This window comes from Mesoplodon mirus, assembly GCF_964341445.2.
Source record: "Mesoplodon mirus genome assembly, chromosome: 6".
NCBI classification, from domain to species: domain Eukaryota; kingdom Metazoa; phylum Chordata; class Mammalia; order Artiodactyla; family Ziphiidae; genus Mesoplodon; species Mesoplodon mirus.
The window spans coordinates 47812867-47835722 of NC_138982.1; the positions used below are offsets into that span (position 1 = coordinate 47812867).

General features: G+C 37.9%; 1 protein-coding gene across 3 annotated transcripts in view; it reads right to left on the reverse strand.

The window, feature by feature from the left end:
- Positions 1-22813, reverse strand: part of ATP11B (ATPase phospholipid transporting 11B (putative)) — a 120735-nt gene extending 97922 nt beyond the window's left edge. For 2 of the 3 annotated variants that reach the window (XM_082625863.1, XM_082625864.1), the window contains exon 1: positions 22505-22813. In XM_082625863.1, the coding sequence (XP_082481989.1) occupies positions 22505-22531 (27 nt within the window). In that variant the 5' untranslated portion in view covers positions 22532-22813. The remainder of the gene's footprint in view (positions 1-22504) is intronic. The other variant, XM_082625862.1, reaches the window with a different exon arrangement.
- Positions 22814-22856: the final 43 nt, after the last annotated feature.

The window sequence follows — 22856 nt, forward strand, 5'->3', positions numbered from 1 at the left end:
CTTAAAATGCATTGGATAGCCCAGATTCATTCCATACAAGCATTTCTTTGCGCTAGTTACATTATCAATCTACTCCCTGAAATATGGATATATGCTATAATTCTGGCCTCAAATTTAGAAGACCCTCAATTAAGGTACATTCAGGGATGATCTCTAGTGGAAAAGTTTGCCCTGGTGACAAGAATACTGATACTTTATTCTACAGCACTGTACTCTTTTCCAGAGTGGCAAGTGAATCTTTAAGACTCCTTGATAGATATCGGCATCCCTGTAAAATTTCCACTAAGCACAGACACACACAAATAGTGGAAATCCCCATATTACCTAGAGGGATGTTTTGTTTAGCACATCAGAATATTAGAAGTGCTACATATGGGTTTCAACTGCTGTTATTCATGGTTTTAAACAATTTATTTTGTGATCTTAGAAACAGCTAGTACAGAACTGTGCAAATTAAATGTATTTGTATACTCCATTAAAAAATGAAGTTTTATTTTATTTGTTTATGCTACTTAAAGTGATGACCACATTTTGTGGATGTGAATGTGCTATTATGTATCTGATTTCAAAATCAGTTTAGGGATAAAATGTGGCACACATGTTTATTTTCCTCATGAATTTTCTTTTAAACATTTCATAATTGTGCCCTGTAATAACTCATGGGAGAAAGAGGGCAGGTTTCAAAATCAGGGTCAGAACTCACTGCTCTATCTGGAATATCATAATTATTTAAAAGATATATACCATTTATTCAATCAATAACTATTTACTGAGTTTAAGCACTATGTTAAGCCATGAAGGATTATGTGATTTGTTACATACTCGAGCATATCATAACATGCTCCAACTCAATAAATAAATCAATGAACAAACAGTTTGAATGCTACTGCTGTAGTCTATGGATGTGTTTTTCAAAGATGGTCCACAGAAGTTTGCCTGTAACTTTCATAAAATAACAAAAGGGACACACAGGTAATGGAAGTATTAGACTCCATGGAGCATATGTATTCTGTATCCACTCTGTAACCATGTTAACATAACACTAAGTCATACCCCATGCATGTAAACTTCTGAGATAAAGAAAAAAAAGTAAACTTGAGGGTTTGAAAGAGTATATAAATCTTTAAGATGTCAAGACAACTAAGACTGAGAAGCACTGATATAAAATTTTATTTTATTTTTTGCTAAATCCCACCAAGATTATTACTATGTACATCTAAAGTTAAGAAACAAAAAACAGGGACTTCCCTGGTAGTCCAGAGGTAAAGAATCCGCCTTACAATCCAGGGGACGTGGGTTCACTCCCTGGTCAGGGAACTAAGATCCCTCATGTTGCAGGGCAACTAAGCCCATGTGCCACAACTACTGAGCTTGCACGCCTCAACTAGAGAGCCTGTGTGCCGCAAACTACAGAGCCCACGCGCGCTGGAACCCGCATGCCACAACTACAGAGCCCACATACCTTGGAGCTTGTGCGCCACAACCAGAGAAGAAAAAACCCCGCACGGCACAACTAGAGAGAAGCCCGTGCTGCAACGAAGAGCCCGCGCGCCACAACGAAAGATCCAACGCAGCCAAAAATAAATAATAAATCTCTAAAAAAAAAAAAAAAAGAAACAAAAAACAAGACAAATGCCCTCCCCCAAAATATACTGATGTTTACATTATAACCTCTCATTCATTACTAGAATATACTATATATATAAATGCGTGCACTATACAGAAGCAAATGCTCATCATTCTCCATCCCTCTCTCCTGGATGGACCAGTGATCACATACTAAAGTTTTGGAACTCCTGAGATTTCTACAATTATTTCAAGGAGATATTTTGAGATGTTCCAAGAATAAAATCAGTTTTAAATTAAACTGAATTTTAAATTCAGCATCGCTATATTCCAAGAAATCATAATTTAAAATAAGATGACAATACCAAAAGGAGAATAACGATAGTATGTTTTTCCTTATTCCCAAAGATGCTATAACATCCACTTAAGCATTTTGAGTTGTTTTTCCAGTGATTAATTAAAATGACCGTATCCAATCATGTTATAATCAATGGCATGCATATACATGTGGGTGTGTGTATAAAATAGTTAAAATTTATATTTGTGACTGCGGTATAAGTACAGCTAAGTGTCCCTCATGGAAATTAAAGCTATAACTTCAATTCATTAGCATCAACTTCTTTGCCACAAATTCAAGCAGCCATGAACTAACTAAAAAGAACAAAACTGTCCAAAAATGAGAAAAGTGACTTAGGGCAGGTCTGTGAATCTCTGAAATTGTACGCAAATTCGCATATCTGTGCATTAAAAAAATTTTTTTTTAATTTTGGCCACGCCACGCGGCTTGCAGGATCTCAGTTCCCTGACCAGGGACCGGACCTGGGTTACAGCAGTGAAAGCGCCAAATCCTAACCACTAGACCACCAGGGAACTCCCATACATGCATTTTGCTGATGACAGAACAGTCTTCCTCAGATTTTGATGACATAAAGAAAGTTAGAACCACTTATCTAAGGTCTTGCTTTTATAATCAGTTCCCCACCTCAATATTCCATATTTTAAAAATGACACAGAGAATTGTTGTTTCAATAACACCTCTACTTTGTTTAACAGGAATCAAAACAGATTTTATCAAAATTAATTGTATAACTATACCATTAATGTGAAGTTCAAGTATAGTTTCATGCTATTTCTAACAAGCATTACCAGCAATTCTATGCTACTGTACAATCCGAACTCCCTAATCACTAGGCTACGGCTACACATCAGGGTTCAGAAACCTCTGGTATGTATTACACTTTCAGCCCAGACTACCCATTCACACCCTGAACCCCTGGATGGCTTGCTCCTTTCTTCTATGGTTTCATCTTGTCCTGGATAAAGGAACTGAGATAGATTAATGCTATTCTAGCCACCCTGGTTTTGTTTTTACTTTTTTTTTTTTTTTTTTTTTTTTCTTTTTGCGGTATGCGGGCCTCTCACTGTTGTGGCCTCCCCCGTTGCGGAGCACAGGCTCCGGATGCGCAGGCCCAGCGGCCATGGCTCACGGGCCCAGCCGCTCCGCGGCATATGGGATCCTCCCAGACCGGGGCACGAACCCGTATCCCCTGCATCGGCAGGCGGACTCTCAACCACTTGCGCCACCAGGGAGGCCCTGTTTTTACTTTTTAACATTTATTTATTTGGCTGTACCAGGTCTTAGCTGCAGCACGCAGGATCTTTAGTTGTGGCATGCGAACTCTTAGCTGCGGCATGTGGGATCTAGTTCCCTGACTGGAGATTAAACCTGGACCCCCTGCATTGGGAGCACAGAGTCTTAGCCACTGGACGACCAGGGAAGTCCCCACCCTGATTTTATTTTAATGCCTGCTAAAAAGTACAGTTGACCCTTGAACAACTCGAGGGTTAGAGGAGTCGACCCTCCACACAGTCAAAACTCTGAGGATAACTTCAGAGTTGGCCCTCTGCATCCTCAGATTCAGCCCTATAGTACTGTAGTATTTACTATTGAAAAATCCACATATAAGGGGACCTGCACAGTTCAAACCCCTGTTGTTCAAGGGTCAACTGTATAGGCTTTTGGAAGCACACAAATTTAAACTATTTAAAAATAACAACTCTCATTAACTCTAAAAAAGTATGAAATTAAAAACCTCTTTTCTGTGTGGATTTATGAGCATATGTAAAAACCACGGGTACTTTTAAAAAAAGTGGATTAGGGCTTCCCTGGTGGCGCAGTGGTTGGGAGCCTGCCTGCCAATGCGGGAGACACGGGTTCCAGCCCTGGTCTGGGAGGATCTCACATGCCGCAGAGCAACTAGGCCCATGCATGACAGCTGCTGGACGTGTGCTCTGGAGCCCATGAGCCACAACTACTGAAGCCCGCGTGCCTGGAGCCCATGCCCTGCAGCAAGAGAAGTCACCGCAATGAGAGGACAGCGCGCCGTGGTGGGGAATTGGCCCCTGCTCACTGCAACCAGCGAAAGCCCAAGCGCAGCAACGAAGACCCAATGCAGCCAAAAATAAATACATTAATTAAATTTTAAAAAAAAAGTGGATGAGCATTTAAGGTGGAAAAAAAAATCCCATGATGGCATTCAAGGAAAGAACTGAAAACACATGGGACTGATTTGAAAAAGACTCCTTTTGTAACAGTAAACTGATGAAACCTGGGGAAACCAAACCAGAAAACAGCTTATAATTTTTAGATGTTGGTCTCTGGCACAAAGCAGTACTTAGAAATGACTCATAACATTTTATATTTTCATACCAAATATACCAGTCTCTGTACTATTCTTAAAATCCCAAAGATTTTATGAAAAATACAAGCATTACAAATAAGAGCTAAGAAGAAACTAAAACTACAGTCCTATAATTAAATATTGTCACACTTCTTTAACATAACTAAGAAAACATTTTTAGAGTTCACAGTGATTAAAGTAAATTTGTACATTTAATCATTCCTACGTGTGATCTATTTCCTCCATAATAGAAAAAAGCTACAAAACAAACCAAAAACCATGAAAAACAACATAAAAAGAAGCATTCAAAATTGCAATGGCACTGTTATTAAAATAAATGAACAGAAGCTTTATTTCGGTCACACACTTTCTATGACACAAAGTGATTTTTGTTGGCTACGTGTTCCGATGTACACAATACTTCTGGGGAAGAATGATTTAACGTATTTTACCAAATCTACAAACTTAATTGTGAATTACTGTTTCCTGGATATAGACTTTGAATAAAATACATCTATACGAAGGTATTATAAGGACAAGATAATTTTACACTGTTAAGAGACCAAAGCAAGGTGAGAGGGAATAACTTAAAATGTCCATGATCTAAACACAATTTAATTTTAACTTTTTGTATCATGTTACATAATTTTCATTTTAGGATTTAAGGTAGTTTGCCATCTGTTGGACCAGTCTGGGCTTCCAAGAACTCTGGCTTACTGCAGAGGTGGGTTGGAACTGGCTTTCCAGTTACAGGGTTCAAAATTTAGAGTGATCTTTGACTCCAAACATCTTAAATCATCTGCAAATACTTTACTACAGGAAGTTCATCTCTTATAGGAAGCTCATCTCTTATATTACCTCCCAAACTTGATTTCCCACTCCAACATACACCTCTAGCAGCCCCTGTGGAAATAATATGGTGACCCCTCAAAAAGGTAAACACAGAATAACTGTATGATCCAACAATTCCACTTCTGTGTATAAACTCAAAAGAAATGAAAGCAGAGACTCGAACAGATATTTGTAAACCCATGTCCGTGGCAGCATTATTCACAATAGCCAAAAGGTGGAAGCAACCCAAGTGTCCATTGACAGACGGATGGATAAACAAAATGTGGTGTGTACAATGCGATATTATTCAGCCTTAAAAAGGAAGATTTTGACACATGCGATAACATGGATGAACACTGAAAACATTATGCTAAGTGAAATTAAGCCTGTAACAAAAGGATGAAACTTTAAATTTATTCCTCTTATATAAGGAGTAAGAGTTGACAAATTCGTACTTTGCATGGCATTTATTCAAGGGGAGCTGGGGAGGGGAGAGGAACAGGGCATTAGTGTTTAATGGGTACAAAGTTTCAGTCTGGAAAGATCAAACAGTTCAGGAGACAGATGGTGGTGATTGATGGCTGCGTAACAGTGTGACTGTACTTAATGCCACTGAACTGTATATTTAGAAATCGTTAAAATGGCAAATTTTATGTTAAGTATATCTTACTAGAATTTAAAATATGTCAATTTCACCCATTTGGGACTTTACCACGGATCTTCTGGATTACAAGAATCCTATTTGGCCATAATTCAACTGTGACAGTAAATGTCTCTTATTTGCTAGCCTGGTGATTTGAAATCACAGAGACATTTATGATAAAATAAATGTGTGAGGTAGTTTTAGTTTAGATCAAATTTAAAATCATAGATTTCACTAAGGGAGAACTGAAGGTTTCTGTAACCAAGAACCCTAAATTGATTTTTTTGGTTTACCTATCCAGTTGAACACTGGCTGGATAAGGAATGAAACTAGTAACTCTTCCACCTGTGGTATCCAGATTGGAGATAGATGAGTAAAATGGAATTTCTACTAAGGTTTCCCAAACATTTTTAAGCCTCCTCCCTCTCCACTCACAATCATAAACAACAACGGCAATGAAGATGGCTTCCTACGTCCTCCTCAGTATATCAGAAGCAATGGGGTTACAGTTCTGAGGCCAGAGACAAATATCCTTTACACAGAAAACATATCCCTTACAAAGTATCTTCAAAGTGTAATATTTTAAAATATATATCAATCACAAAGACACACCCACAAAATTCTAAACAATAACAACATTAAAAAGTATATTGAAATCAACTATACTTCAATTAAAAATAAAAATTAAAAAAATTAATAAATTGGTGAAAAGTATATTGAAGACAAAGAATAGAGAGCTGGTGAATCCTACTTATTTAGGCAAAAATTGACACAAAAGGTAGAAAGAAGTAGGGTGGAAGGAAGATACACAATTGTCCTGTTAATAGGAAACTTGTTTTCAGGAATGCCTGAACCAAGAAACTGGAACCAAATAAACAGCAGCAGTGGCAATAACAAAACCCAACAATCTTGTACCTACTACCAGTCTCACTTTCCACAATCTAGACATCCCACCTTTCAACCTGCCATAATTATAAACATTTTAAATGTTTCTCAAAATTGGTAACACTCTTGCTCTTATGTTGAATGAAACTGTATGCTGTTCCTGTTACCAGATAGCTACAACTGAATACCAAGCATTAATATTTAGCAAATCAACCAAAATAACACTATCACTGAAATACTATTTCTGAATGACCATATAGTTTGCTTTCCAGGCTTTTCTACTCACCTATGTTTTCTGATCAGTTGCTTAATTGTGTTTCCCTATTCTCATTGAGAGAAATTATATATAATGGTTCTCAATTAGAGCTAAGAGATTACATGCCTCAAAGTTAAAACTCCTTTTGGGGAATGAGCCTAAGGGAAAGAAGGAAGACTTCTAGAAACCGTTTTCAGAAATGAGGTTAGTACTGATTTTCACAATGATTTGAGGGGTGGGGGTGTCTAGTGGCATTTACTAGGTGGGTGAATGGGTGGGGCAGAGAAATTAGACATTCTTCAATGAACATCAGAGTCCTGACAACAAGGAAATGTCCTGTGAACCAGACAACTTTCAAATGCCCTGCCTGATATTCACATTTGTAAAAATCTCTTTAGAAAAATACGAACCTCCTCTTTAAAAACAAACACAAAATGCTTTGCATGGATTTGGGAATTTTTCAGCAATGCAACTACCATGTAAAATGAAGGAAGATAACATTTTGTCAGAACTTCCCAGAGTGTTCAGTTTCAGAAAACTGCATCACCAATGGGTATGTCACTTGTATATGAGTCACCAATATACTACACTTTCAGCAGTCTGCACTAGTAGCCATGAAGTCACACTGATTACAGCATTTTATTATTCACTACCTTTAGTGTAGTTACGATTGAGTACTTACATACTGAAACAGATATTATTTAATATAAATGTATTTATTTTTCCTTCATACTAGTTTCCTTCATAACTAGGGTTATAATGTTGATTTAAAAAAATCAAGTTATATATGTAGGTTATATATTTAAATTTTATTTCAAGATAAAAATGGAAAGAACATTATGAAATATCTGTTAGAAATAGGGGGTACTGGGTCCAACAGGATTGAAAACTATGTACTTTTATGGCCAAAATCTAACCAATATTACAAGTACTATCTTGGGTTTATAATAGAATCCCCTCAAGTTAGAAGCTGCTGCTTATACCATGAGCAGAATATTGGTATTCAAACCAGGAAACTACAACAAATATTTCCAAGTACATATTTAAACAGGCTTAGGTGTAACGGAGAAAAATTCTAAACAATAACAACATAAAAATATATTGAAGTCAGAGAATAGAGACAATGAGTGAATCCTATTTAGTTAAGACAAGAACTAAAACAAAAGGTAGAAAAAAGTAAGGTGGAAGGAAGATACACAATTGTTTTACTAATTTTATATTAGTAAAGAGCATGAGAAACATGCTTTAGAAGAAAGTAAAACATGTCTATATAAGATTTAAAAAAAAAGAACTTAGCAAATCCTAAACTATTGCTATGAAAATTTGAAAATTAAATTTTAAGCATGGAAATGATTATTCAGCAGCACTGGATCAAACTGACATAACTCTGAAAATGTATTTTTAAAAAAACACAAAAGAATATGTTTGCATATTTTCAGTTCTTTTGGCAAACAATTCATTTACCCTGTATAATGACTATTAAAATTCTACTGGTGATCTGCAAATTCTTGCCTTTTGGTATTTTCTGGCATGTAATGAAAAAAATTTACTTTAACAACCAAAGAGTATTTACTGAGTACTTAACTAGATGCTTTTCAATGCACTAAGGACCACTGATGATAAAAAGGAATACGTGACTTAGTCCTTGCCCACTTGGAGCTGATGAAACCTTAGTGTTTTAAGCCCTACAATTTATTACTTAGATATCACCTAATTTCCTATTTCCTCTCACATATTTAAGATCAAACTAGAATTATTTTCTGGTTTGAATGTGGTACGCCCAGCATGGATATCTACTAAGCAACTTTATGTAGAGTTTAGGAGAGAGGGTTAGACTTGAGATTGGAAGCCAGCAAGCATAATGATGGTGGTTAACGTCAAAGATACGTATGAGACTGCCTGTTAAGAGAGTACAGAGGAAGAAGAGAATAAGGGTAGGAGATGGAATTCTGAGGGCTATCATTTAAGATACATGTGGGAGAAAAGGCGTAAGCAAAAAGGAAAAAAGATCATCAGAGCAGAAGAAAAACAAGAAGAGTAGTATGGCAGAAACCTGGGAAGAAGTTGCAAAAAGGCATTATTTCATATGCTGCAAAGGAAGATAAGAACTGAAAAAAGGACAACTGAATTTAACAACTCGTAAATCATCAGTGGCTTCTGCCAACGCAGTTTGAGTACAGTTAAAAGGGCTACAGTGGATTAATGACTGGGGATGGAGAGGAGGGTGGGGAAATGGGGATAGCGGTTAACAACTGAAAAGGTGGATCAAGAGAAACATTTTTAGTAAAAGCAAATCATAAGCTTATTTTTATGTTTGAAATGAAGAATCTGGTAAAGAGGAAGAAAAAGTTACGGGAAGGAAAAGTCACTGAAGGATCAAGGAAAAAGAAGAGAAAACAATCAAGAGCCAAGGTATAAAGTATTAACTGTGGAAATGCACAGGATCTCTAATTTGACATGGAATTTAAGAATTTGAACATGAAAAATGAAGAAAGCTGAAATCATATACTATTACATTTTCTATTTTGGTAATTTTAAGAAATACCTTTATGATGAGTTGATACAGTCATCAACTGAGTAACTAAGTTCAGTTACTCAGTGTTTACAGACTTCATATCTTCCTATGGCTTTCTGTATACACTCACATCTAATGGAAACTCTGACTGCGCCACAAATCAGATCACCAATTCTTCCCTATAAGATTCAATTAACTCTAAACTTCACATTCACTTTCTAAAAAAATTACTAATAGATATTTCTTTTATAACAACAAAAAAACATAATTAGGAAACTTGGAGACACTAATTATTAATGGTCATCACACTGATTTCTGATAACCAAAGGCAATGGTTCACAGAGTTTTGGATTTCACAGAACAGAAAAAAAATTTTTAACTGGAAAACTAACATAAATTTGCCAACTTCTAATTCTTCTAAGCAAGAATATTAATAAAAAAGAAAGTAAGGAAAACAACCTAAGACTTAGTTCTTCTCGTAAGGCTGAGAAACTATCACAGCCCAGTGGAGCCTAAGAACACATGAAGACTAAATGTAATGTGTTATCCCACATGAGATTTTTTTTTTTTTTTTTTCTATATGTGGGCCTCTCACTGTGGCCTCTCCTGTTGCGGAGCACAGGCTCCGGACGCGCAGGCTCAGCAGCCATGGCTCAAGGGCCCAGCCGCTCCGAGGCATGTGGGATCTTCCCAGACCAGGGCACGAACCCATGTCCCCTGCCTTGGCAGGCAGACTCTCAACCACTGCGCCACCAGGGAAGCCCCATCCCAGATGAGATTTTGAACCAGAAAAAGAATACTAGTGAAAACCACAATGAGATATTACCTCACACCCGTTAGAATGGCTATTATCAAAAAGACAAGAAATAACAAGTGTTGGCGAGGATGTAAACTGGTACAACCACTATGGAAAACAGTACAGAGGTTCCTCAAAAAATTAAAAATAGAACTACCATATGATCCAGCAATTCCACTTCTGGGTATTTATCTGAAGAAAATGAAAAACACTAATTTGAAAGATATATGCACTCCATGTTCACTGTGGCATTATTTACAATAGCCAAGGTATGGGAAAAAACTGAATGTCTATCAACAAATGAGTGGATAAAGAAAAAGTGGTATACACACACACACACACACACACACACACATATATAAAATATTCAGCCATCAAAAAAATGAAATCTTGCCATCTGCTGCAGCATGGATGGGCTTTGAGGGCATTATGCTAAGTGAAATAAGTCAGACAGAGAGAAGACAAATACTGTATGATCTCACTTATATGTGGAATCTAAAAAAAACTCCAAGCTCATAGATACAGAAATAATGGAGAACAGACTGGTGGTTGCCAGAGGTGGGGTTGGGGAGTGGGTGAAATGGGTGAAGGGAGTCAAAAGGTACAAACTTCTAGTTATAAAATAAATAAGTTATAGGATATAATGTACACCCTGGTAATTATAGTTAATAATACTGTATTGTATATGTGAAAATTGCTAAGAGTGTGGATCTTAAAAAGTTCTCATCACAGGGAAACAAATTCTGTAACACTGGGTGGTGATGGATATTAACAAGACTTACTGTGGTGATCATTTTGCAATATATACAAATATGAAATAAAGTACAGGGTTTAATTAATAATAATGTATTAATATTGGTTTATTAGTGTAACAAATGTAGCACAGTAATATGTTAATAAGAGAAAGTGGGTGAGAAGGATGTATAGGAATTCTCTATTATTTTTGCAACCTTTCTGAAAACCTAAAACTATTTTAGAATAAAAAGTTAATTTTTTTAAAAGTTAAAATGACAGTCCTCAAAAACAAGGACATATATAAGTTTAAGCAAAGACAAAGACACACACACAGACGTGTGTGTTACATTGACCTTGCTTTTCTCATTTTGCCACAGACCACTGAAAACTTTATCTCCATCTACAGGAAACATTATTAGGGAACTCATGGTCTAAGAGACTATATAAAGATTGATAAAAGCATCTCTGATTATTTAAGAATTTTGACTTTTCCTGTCTCATAATAAATTCCTAAGTTTCTTTCTTTTTTTTTTAATTCTGCAAATATACGATGGAAAAAAAGTTGATCAACACTCACAGGTAAGCACTGCATCAATTCCCTTTAATGTTGCATAGGAGTTGGACACACAGTCTGAAGGTCTGCACTTCTAAGTTAGAGGCCAGTTCCTCCACAGTATTTAAATTTCAATAGGAGGGACTTCCCTGGAGGCGCAGTGGTTGAGAGTCTGCCTGCCAATGCAGGGGACAGGGGTTCGAGCCCTGGTCCGGAAAGATACCACATGCTGAGGAGCAGCTAAGCCCGTGCGCCACAACTACTGAGCCTGAGCTCTAGAGCCTGCGAGCCACAACGACTGAGCCTGTGAGCCACAACTACTGAAGCCCACGCTCCTAGAGCCTGTGCTCCGCGAGAGGCCACCTCAATGAGAAGCCTGCGCACCTCAACGAAGAGTGTCCCTCGCTCGCCGCAACTAGAGAAAGCCTGTGTGCAGCAACAAAGACCCAACACAGCCAAAAATAAATAATAAATAAAATAAATCTAAAAAAAACTTTCAATAGGAAAAGACAAGGTTAGAGAACTACTTCCCTGCCTTTCAGTAGTAAAAAAAAAAAAAAAATCAAGCCCATCCTCACATCTCTGTTAGTTTTCTGAACTAATATATTAAAGAGTATAGTGGAGAAGTGAGGTAAGGAAGGATATCTATATTCGTTTTGTAGCTCATGAAATGCAGTAGTGAAGAAACAATTTCCTAGGTAAAATGTGATTAAGACTTGAACTGACTTATATACTACTCAAGCTTTATCTATCAATTGCACTCATTGCAAAAGACTCTTCAAAGCAAAATCTTAAAAGACCAATATGTAACACAAGTATTTACTGAGGAACATGTGCTTGATACTATGCTAGGCACTGCACCAATTTAAGTAAAAATATTCGACCATTATCAAGCCATCTACTATTTCATTTGTTAAATTACCCTATAATTTAATTTTAAAAATCATTATAAATACTGTGAGCATTGACTACATGCTAGGTAATACGCTTGGTACTGTGGAAATACCAAAATAAGAAGTAAGGGTCTGAATAAAACCTCATTAAAACAAACAAAAAAAGGCCTTTTAATAAGCACAAAAAGTGAAACAAATATCAAGTAAAATGAGTAAAATTTTGACTGAAATAACAGTAAGTCATTAGATGACTTGCTTTTTTTCTATAGAAAATTATCAAGTACATTCTTCTGAATAAAGAGTTAAATAACATAATTTTTAAATATAAAAAATAAAGTATGGCATAATTTCATTACAGATGTAATAAAAGTTATTAATAAAAATGGACAACTAGGAACTTCCCTGGTGGCTCAGTGGTTGAGAATCTGCCCGCCAAGGCAGGGGACACGGGTTCAAGCCTTGGTCCAAGAGCAGCTAAACCCATGCACCACAACTACTGAGCCTGCGCTCTAGAGCCCGCGAGCCACAACTACTCAGCCCGCACACCACAACTACTGAAGCCTGTGTGCCCTAATGGCTGCATGCCACAACTACTGAAGCCTGCACGCCTAGAGCCTGTGCTCCGCAATGAGAGAAGCCACCACAATAAGAAGCCCATGCACCACAACAAAGAGTAGTCCCGGCCTGCTGCAACTAGAGAAAGCCCCTGCTTAAAATTAAATAATTAAAAAAAATTTTTTTAATTAAAAAAAAAAAGACAACTATCTTAACTCTTTGGCATTTCCAATTTCTATTTCAACATCACAAACTTCTCAAACTTCAAAACAGTTGTGGTTCCTAAAGTTTAAGATGAAAAAAGAAATTTAGAACTGAAAATCTTTCAAAAAATTTGCCATGCTGTTCAAAATCAATTTAAATGTATTGCATTTCATATTAGATAACATATTCAAGAGGAGATATATATTAAGGTACAAGCAAGGCCTAGCTTCTTCTGGTACCTAAAATATTATGTCAACTTGAAAATGGCCATAGCTGACTAACTACAGGAACTCTTGATCACTTCTCTCGTTTTCCTCTACAAACCTGTCACCCCCATCTCCAGAGTATCACTGCTTCCTAAATTTCTTTCCCTAACTCATTCTTCTTGCCTCACTCTTGGGTAGATTTAAAATGGCAGGATTAGGAAAGAGATATACAGGGAAAACTGCTGCTACTGCTAATTCTCTTCTACACTGCTAAACCCTCTGGAAAAACTCTCTGGGTTAAGTCCTGCCTCTGGCACTAATTAGTTACTGACCTTGGAAAAGCACATACTTTGAACTCCTCCTTCTACTTCACAAAAGCAAAGACAGATAAAAAAAATTTTTTTCTTTAATTAAGACGACTTAGCTAGGCTTAAAAGTAAGATAATCATTTCGGTAATCAGGGGCTGAGCCTATGGGACTCTGGGTCTGGAAATAGGCAGTCTGAAGTTCAATCCCTTTTGTACCAGGATCCTAGAGTCAGGTTCAACTGCAAGGAGGTTGAAAAAAGCTGTGTACTTTTAAACATGTATAAAATCTCCAAAGAGGTAACAGAATAATATATTTTTTTAAAAAAAGAACAAAATATTACAAGACAAATCGGCCAATATGCATCAAGAACAGACAGAAACGCAAGAGGTCCAATAATAAATTCTGGGGGAAAAAAGTCATTTAAATTAAAAATTCATAAGACAAGGATGAACTCTAGATTGGATATGGAGAGAACTGATGGCTACAAGCTAGAACTAAGGAATTCACACTGAAAGCAGCACAGAGAAAGTAGATGAGAAATATGAACAAGAAGTTAAGAGCCAGAGCACAGATTAATATCAAGCAAGAGTTTGAGAATGAGAAAATTAAAGCCTGAGAAGCAATATTTAAAGGGAAAAAAAGACTAAACTTTTCTGAGCTGTAGAAATGACAGCTTTCAGATTGAAAATACACACAAGTGTAGAGCAGGAAAAACAAAAATCATATGAAACAACATGATGAATACAGCAGAGTAAAAACTGCAAAATATCGAGGACAAAGAGACAATCTTAAAAACGTTTAAGAGAGTATCAGCAAAGTAATGACAATTAGATTAAAAGCATATTTTACACCAGCAATAAATGTCCGAAAGCAACAGAATAAGTAGTATCTTCAATATGTTGAGTGAAAGTAACTGTTAATCTAGAATTCTGAATCTACTTAAATTAGTGTTCAATAATAATTATGAAATAAAGACATTTTAAGACATAAAAACTAAGAAAGTTTACCACACATGAAGCCTTGCTTAAAAATAACTAAAGGATGTATATTTCAGCAAGAATAAAAGTAAATACAGAGGGAAGAGATGGTATTCAAGAAATAATGGTGAGTAAAAAAAATCACTGTAATCAATCAAAATGAGTAACAGTTAAAAAGTTAAGAGAACGTTTTGAGTTTAAAAAGAAGTAGAACTACAACACACATCATGGAAGAAAATATTTGCAAATCACATATCTGATAAGGGTCTTGTATCCAGAACACATAAAGAACTCTTACAACTCCAAAAAAAAAAAAGAAAAAAAAGACAACTTAAATACGGGCAAAAAGATCTGAGTAAGCACTTCACCAAAAAACAAACAAACCCATAAAATACAAACAAACAAAAAACTGGTTAACAGGGACATGAAAAGATGTTTGAAATCATCAGTCATTAGGGAAATATAAATCACAACCATGAGTTAACATTTATACTCACGACCACGACTACAATCAGAAAGGCAAGAACAAGTGTTGGCACGGATACGAAGACACTGGAACCCTCATACATTGCTGGTGGGAATGTAAAACGGTGCAGTTACTTTGGAAAACAGTTTGGCAATTCCTCAAAAAAGAGAGGTACCATATGACCCAGTAATTTCCACTCCTTAGGCATTTACCCAAGAGAAATGAAAATATACATCCACAAACTGCACATGAATGGTCAAAGAATCATTATTTCTGATAGCCAAAAGGTGGAAACAAACTAAATGTCCATTAATTGATGAATGAATACACAAAATGTGGTACATCTATACAATGGAATATTATTTGACATTAAGAAGAAATGAAGTACTGATATATGCAACAACACAAATGAACCTTGAAAACATTATGCTAGGTGAAAAGAAGACTGTGACAAAATATCACATAGTGTATGATGCCATTTACCTGAAATGTCTAGAGGAGGCAAGTCTACAGACACAGAAAGTAGATTAGTGATTGATTACGGCTGGGGGCTAATGGCTTGGGGGAATAGAGAATGAGAGTTAGTGGGTAGGGAGTCTCCTTCAGGCAGTATGAAAATGTCCAAACATCCCAGTGTGGTGGTGGCTGCACAACTCTACGCATATGCCGAAAAACTGGACCGTGCACTTTAATGAGTAAATCGTACAGTCTGTGAGTTATATCTTAAGAAAGCTGGTAAAAGAAAAAAATAGAGCTAAACTATTATGTAACAGTAATGTGGAAGGTGAGAGGGAATACTGAGGTCAACATCTTCTAAATCCCTATATTATTTGTAAGTGGAGAGAGATGCTCAATATATAGGCACAGCTAGGAAAAAAAAAAGGATAAAAATACAATCCATAGCTTCTACATGATCAAAGGGAAAAAATATGAATAGAAACTTAACGAATTCAATGCAAAGCAAATCAAAATCCTAGAAAGATTTCCACAGAATTAGACAAACTGATTATAAAAAATAGCATATGGAAGAGTAAAGATCCCAAGCAATTCTGGGGGAAAAAAAAGGATTGGGGGTTCTGCCTGGCCAGATATCAAGACTTCTCATAAAACACTGTAATTAAGATAGTGCCTTACTGGTGCACCAACAGATCAATACATAAATGAAACAGAACAGAGAACCTAGAAACAGATCACAAAACAAAGAGAATGATGGTATGTGACAGAGAAGGCAAACAACACTGGCTAGTGGTGAAAAGATGGCTCATTCAATGAACAGCACTGGGACAAATAACTTCTTATGTGGGAGAAAACAAATTCCCTACTTTATTCCATACACAAAAATAAATTCCAGGTATATTAAAGACCTAAATGTTGTAAAACTAAATTTTTAAACAACTTGAAGAAAACACTAGAAAAATAGCTTTATGACCCTGGTGTAGAAAAGGAATTCTTAAACAAGTAATAAAAAGTAGAAATCATTCACCTAATAAATTAACCTACAAATAAATTTAAAACATCAAAAAAAAAGACACCATCAACAAAGTTAAATACAAGGGGCAGGTTAAAAGAAGATATTTACAACATATACAACAAAGAATTGGCATCCAGACTACAAAAGAAACTAATAAGGAAAAGACACACCACCCAACAGAAAAATGGGTAATCAGTGGAGGCTAACAGAACGTTGTAAAGCAACCATACTCCAATAAAATAAAAAGAAAAGTGGGTAATCTATTCATATGAGTGAAACACAGGACACCTGAATCTCACTAGCAATCAGCAAAATGCAAATTAGGGCAAAATGATATACCTCTCACACTCATCAGATTGGTAAGTTTTTCAAGTCTGACAGTACAAAGTGTTGACCAAGCTGTAGGAAAAGGGGAACTCTCATGTTTTAGAAAATAATCTGGCAATATCTAGTAACAGTCATAACATGCACACCCCATGACCCAGCAATTCCACTTCTAGGTATTCCAATTTAAAAAAAAACACACATAAACAAAAATGATCACCGCAACATTTTTTTAAATAGGAAAAAAACTGACATCAATTCAAATATCCATTAGTCCTCGAAGAATGGCTAGGGCTGGCGGTTGCTTCATTTTGGTAGTTCCAGAGCCTAGCAATATGCTATCACAGGTATATGTTCAGAAAATGTTTGAGTGAATTAGTAAATAAATGAGAAAGAAATAGTGTTACCTAAAAGTAGATGCAGAGTTGACAAACAGTTTTTATTACATGGAGAACTAAAACAAAATAGACAAAAATCCTTGCTTTCATGATATAAATGAGACAAATAAGTAGAGTACAGAGCATGTTAAATACTGATAAGTGCTAAGAGAAATAAAAAAAGCAGTGAAGGGGATAGGGAAGTATGGGGGTGGGGATTTACAATTTTATACTGAATGGCCAGAAAAGGCCTCACTGATAAGGTAACATCTGAATAAAGATTTGAAGGGAGTGAAGGAGCCAGCAGATACCTAGGGTAAGAACATTGCAGGCAGAGGTAACGGCCAAGGCAAAAATCCTAAGACTGAAGTACGCCTGGCACTTCTGATGAATAGCAAGATCTGTGTGGATAAAGCAAAGTGAGTGAAGAATGATGGAAGGAACTTCCCTGGTGGTGCCGGTGGTTAAGAATCCGCCTGCCAATGCAGGGAACACGAGTTCGAGCCCTGGTCCGGGGAATGATCCATCCCACGTGCCAAGGAGCCAACTAAGCCTGTGTGCGCCACAACTACTGAGCCTGCGCTCTAGAGCCTGCAAGCCACAACTACTGAGCCGCACGCCACAACTACTGAAGCCCTCGCTCCTACAGCCCGTGCTCCGTAACAAGAAGCTGCCGCAATGAGAAGCCCGTGTGCAGCAACGAAGACCCAACGCAGCCAAAAATAAATAAATAAATATATAAAAACTAAAAAAAAAAAAGGATGATGGGAGATGAGAAGTGGTTTGGGGAGCAGGGTGGATACAGATCTAGCAGAGACTTTGGCTTTTACTCTGAGCAAGAAGGCAAGTCCTCAGAAGGTTTTAAACACAGGAATTACATGACCTAACCTGTATTTTAATAAGATCACTCTGGCTGCTATGTTGAAAACAGACTGCAGGGATAGAAGGGATATTTAATGATGATAGTGGCAATCACAAGGTTCTTTGGGGTATCTGGACAAGGTCCCTACTTCAGTGCTGTTAGGATAATTGGGATTCCACTAATGCTTGACCTCTCTAACCAAATGAAAAATTGGGTATCTGAGAATGTAAGTCTGAACATAGAGATAAAATAAGCAAATACTCTAAGCTCTCGGATCTTAAACATTTTTGAGGTTAAAATTTACTTAGTCACACCAAAATAACACCACCGTAGGCCTGTGCTTCCCTGACCTACTCCTCCTCATTCATTCCTTGAGAGAAAGGCAAAGAACACAGGTACTTCCAAATTGATGCTGAAATAAATCTGATACTCATTCACTTAGTCAACCAACATTTGGTGGGTGAGTACCTACAATATGGGCCAGCTGCTGTCTTGAGTGCAAGGGCTATAAAGATGAAAAAAATATGGCCCATCTTAAGATATTTACAGTCTAGTGTGTGAGCTACCTAGACTTACATAACGTGCCATAAAGAAACACAAGCTCACTTTTAATGTTATACAGCAGCACTAACAGAAATATAACATGAGCCACAAATGCAAGCCACATATGTAATTTAAAAATTTCTAGTAACCATTTTTAAAAAGGTAAAAAGAAACAAGCAAAATTAATTGCAATATTTGACTTTACTGAATAAATCCAGATTATTTCAACATGTAACAATATAAAAATTGAGATTTTTACATTCTTTTTTTATACCATTTTTTAAATCCTAGGTGTATTTTATACTTAAGCATATTTCAATTTGAACTAGCCACATTTCAAGGGTCTTGAACAGCATAATTATGCAGAATAGACCTATTTTTTAGAAAACTGAAGAGAATTTGACACAGGTACAGGGCAAAGTAAATTAGTAGAGGGAGGCTTGAACATGTTCACAGCTTAAAGAAAAAGAGTAAACATACTATAGATAATTGATATGGAGTGCGGAGAGCAGGATTAAAGAGCACGAGTGGACTGGTTAGTTTGGAAAAGAGGACCGTCGCACCTTCCTCTGTGACAAGTGGAAAGGTTAGAATTAAGATATAAACAAGTTTGGTGAATGCGAATGGGTTGAGAGTTTAGGTTAAGAGCTTCCCATTTTTCTCAGTGAATCAGAAGACAATTTTACTAGCCTCCTTCCACCACTGCGGATACAAACCTGAAGGGACTACATTTATGGAACAATTTAATAAACTGTATCCTAGTATGACAACATTAAGTTGTGTTTTTAAAAATTATAGTAATTTTCTAGCTTTCTTATGGACTGGTCAATCTTTGAATTTTGTCACTTGATCTCTAAACACAGAAGCAATACTATGGATTCATTCTTTATTTTCTCACCTATTCATTTATTCAGCAAACATGTACCCAGTGTCTACTCTTATGTCAAGTACTGTGTGAGACAATGAGCATACAGAAATGAATAAGGCCCTCAGTGAACTACATTTGTGTCCCCAGTATTTAGCTTATTATGTCTGCACACAGTAAGTGCTTTAAAAAACACAGCACTACATTGCCCTGTAAAGAAATATTACATGTCAACTAAAATATGAACTGACAAAGACTTTCATTGGTCTAAAGTAGCGCTGTACAATAATTTTCTGTGCTAATGAATATGTCCTACTCTGAACTGTCCAATATAGTAGCTAATAGCCACATGGATTTTTAATTAATTAGAATTTTAATAGCCAAGGTGGTTAATGGCTACCACAAAAATCTAAATATGAGAATACTGTGAGTAGCTAATGGCATTTCCACTATTATAATCATGGTGCTGTCATCTCTAATGAGTTAACACACATGTGATGCTAGAATAATACCAACTGTACCAGAAAGACATCATAAGAAAATTTTCTTAGTGTAAAATAACTTTAGCATTATGAGCCCAAAAAGAAAGAACAAAAGAGAAAGAAAAAGAAAAGGATAGTCCAATCTTTTCAGTCTACTTCCCCAAAGGAAAACATCAACTTTCTGACAACCTCCTAATTTTTCTCATTGTGTCAAGAAGTGAAAATAGTCTGCGGAGATAAGGAGTCAAACTTTTTTTAATTAGAGAAGAATTAATAGAACATGAGTTGTTTCAGTACAAAATGACAATAAACTTTTTTTTTGGCAAGACAATTTAAATTGTTGAAAATCGGGATGCATATAATGAATAAAGTGTTTTTATAACTCAAAAAACCTGTCTTTGTGATCTGCTTCTTAATTTCTCCACATCTGTCCTAGTTATCTGAATTTTCTTAAGTGAACCTATTGCTAAAAGACTCAATTCATTGAGCAACTGGAAGTATAACTTAAACTAGACTTTGAATTGAATAATTCCTGGTGTAGTAACCAGAATGGCTGTTTATGACTGGGATAGTAAAATACACTTACATTACTCTGTGAATCCACTATCCTTAATGTATAATTTAAGTGACTGTACAAAGGTAATCAGAGAAACAAAGTCCTACATGGGCACAGGTCTGATTACATACTTCCGTACTTCCATACTGATAACTTAAAAGTAAAACCAGTGAAGTGAGCGACGAGTGTCAGAGAGCATTTTTTGTGTACAGCGAACTTGTTCAACTTGTTAACCACCCTGTAAGGCAGCTGTCTTGTAAATTAACCACACAACTCCCTGCCCTTCCTTTTAGTTGTGTTCAGCTGAAGCCATTTAAAAAAAACATTACCAGATTGCCTGTCTTGAAGATGAGAATGGTTATACAATCAGGATTTTATTCAGGTTAACAAAAATACCTAACACTGAGAAGTGGTATCTTAAACCTACTAGAAAAAACTTTAAGAGAACGACCAGCACACACAAACACCATCAGGTAAACAAGACTTCTATACATGAAGATGGGCAAATCAAAGGCATGAGACCAGACCTGAAATAATCAACTTCTCAAGTTACCGAGCTGCCGCTTACTGCAGCGAAGCCAAAGTATTACAACAATTCGGTATTATAATGACATCATTAGCTTGGTTGCCTAATAAGGCATATATCTGGGATATATGAATGCCCAATTACCTAAAAATAGAGAGCTAACATTTGTCTGAGGCAGTGGCAGACAATTCTAGTTTTATTTATAAGATTTTTTTTTTTTTTTTGAGAATGATGCCCACTGCCAAATGAATTAACAGAAGGCTGGCTCTGAAACAGCATACTTCTTAGTCATAACAACAACAAAAAAATGTTCTTTCGGAGCAGGGAAAAAGAGGTATCAATGTTTTGGTCCCACAAAATCTTTACAGTCCCACAAAAACCGTTTTTGCTTCACGGCCTTTTGAATTCGTAAGTGAAAACACCGAGTTGTAACAGCATTTAATTACTAATGCGATTTAGAAATTAAGCCGCAAACAGTAACAGACCTCATCATGGAGGTAAGGTTAGGCGTCTTCAGCCAGGAGCAATTTCAGTCCTAACTGTCACGTTGCCTTAGTGGTGTATTTTGCGGGCTGCAGTTGCCAGGAAGCAAGAAAGTTTTCTCTTTGAGTTAATTCTGAGAAAGGTGGCGCTTTTTATATGCCTTAAATCACCCCTTTCTAAGATCCTTTTTTTCTCCAGGTGTTCCAGTAAAACTGAAAAGTTAACCATTGATTCCAAACCGGTCTCGTTCAAACTGCCTCGGGAGAACGGAAAAAAGGGAGGTTCGCGTTCGAAAAGTTTCACTTGGGGTTAGGGCGAGGACAAGGTAAGAAGGAAAAGTCCTCCATTACTACCATACTTACCTTCGAAACTAGACGGGGTGTTGGAATATTCTTTCTTTCCCTCACCCAGGCCTTGGGTAAAATTTCTTTCGTTGAGAGCGGTTAGACTAGGTAAGTGACCCTCCTCCTTGATAACGCAACCGCGAAAACAGCGACGAGAGGGAGCTGGAGACAAGTCCTCACCCTCCCCTTCGCTCAAACGAGTCCCAAATTGTTAGAGGCAGGAAACACAAGCCTCTTTTCTCTCCCCAAGACCTACTCTCTTTCCGTGCCCTCGCCCGAGTTCCTCAGGAGAGACGCCGACCCCGCTCCGGACTCGCTTCTGATCGCAGCCGCCCAGGTGCGCCGAGGAGGAGGGAGTAACCGAGAAGCGCGGGCAGGAAGCGGCCGCCGACCTCGGCGGCCCGGGCTCGGCGGCGAAACGCGTGCCGGAGCTGCGCGGGACTCTGCCGGCTCCCGGGCCCGCGCCCGCCTCCGCTGCGGCCTAGCCCGGAGCCCGCGCCCCGGCCTCGCGGCTCCGCGCCGCCGGCCCTTCCTCGCCACCTGGGCCCAAGAGACCGCGCAGGAGCGAGCGTCCGGGAGGTGAGGGGCGGAAGCACCTACCAGCTGCTGCCGGACCCAGCGCCACATGCCCCCGCCGTTGCCGTCCCGGTCCCGCGGGACGCGGGGGCCGAGGGGCTGCAGGTGGAGGCCGAAGAGCCAGAGGGGGAAGCAGGAGAGCCCCTCCGGCTGAAGTTCCGCTCGCCGTCACACCCGCCTCACTCCCCGCGCCGGGGCCCCATCTCGCCGCGCCGGCCCCGAGGTCCTACAGGCGCGGTCCCGGCGCCGCCCCCGCCCGGCGCAGCTGAATCCGCTGCCGCGCCGCAGCCACCTTCATTATTGACCGTTGTCACCCGCAGCACCGCCACAACCCCACCCCCGGCCCCACCCGGGCCAGCCCCCGGCGCCCCGGCCC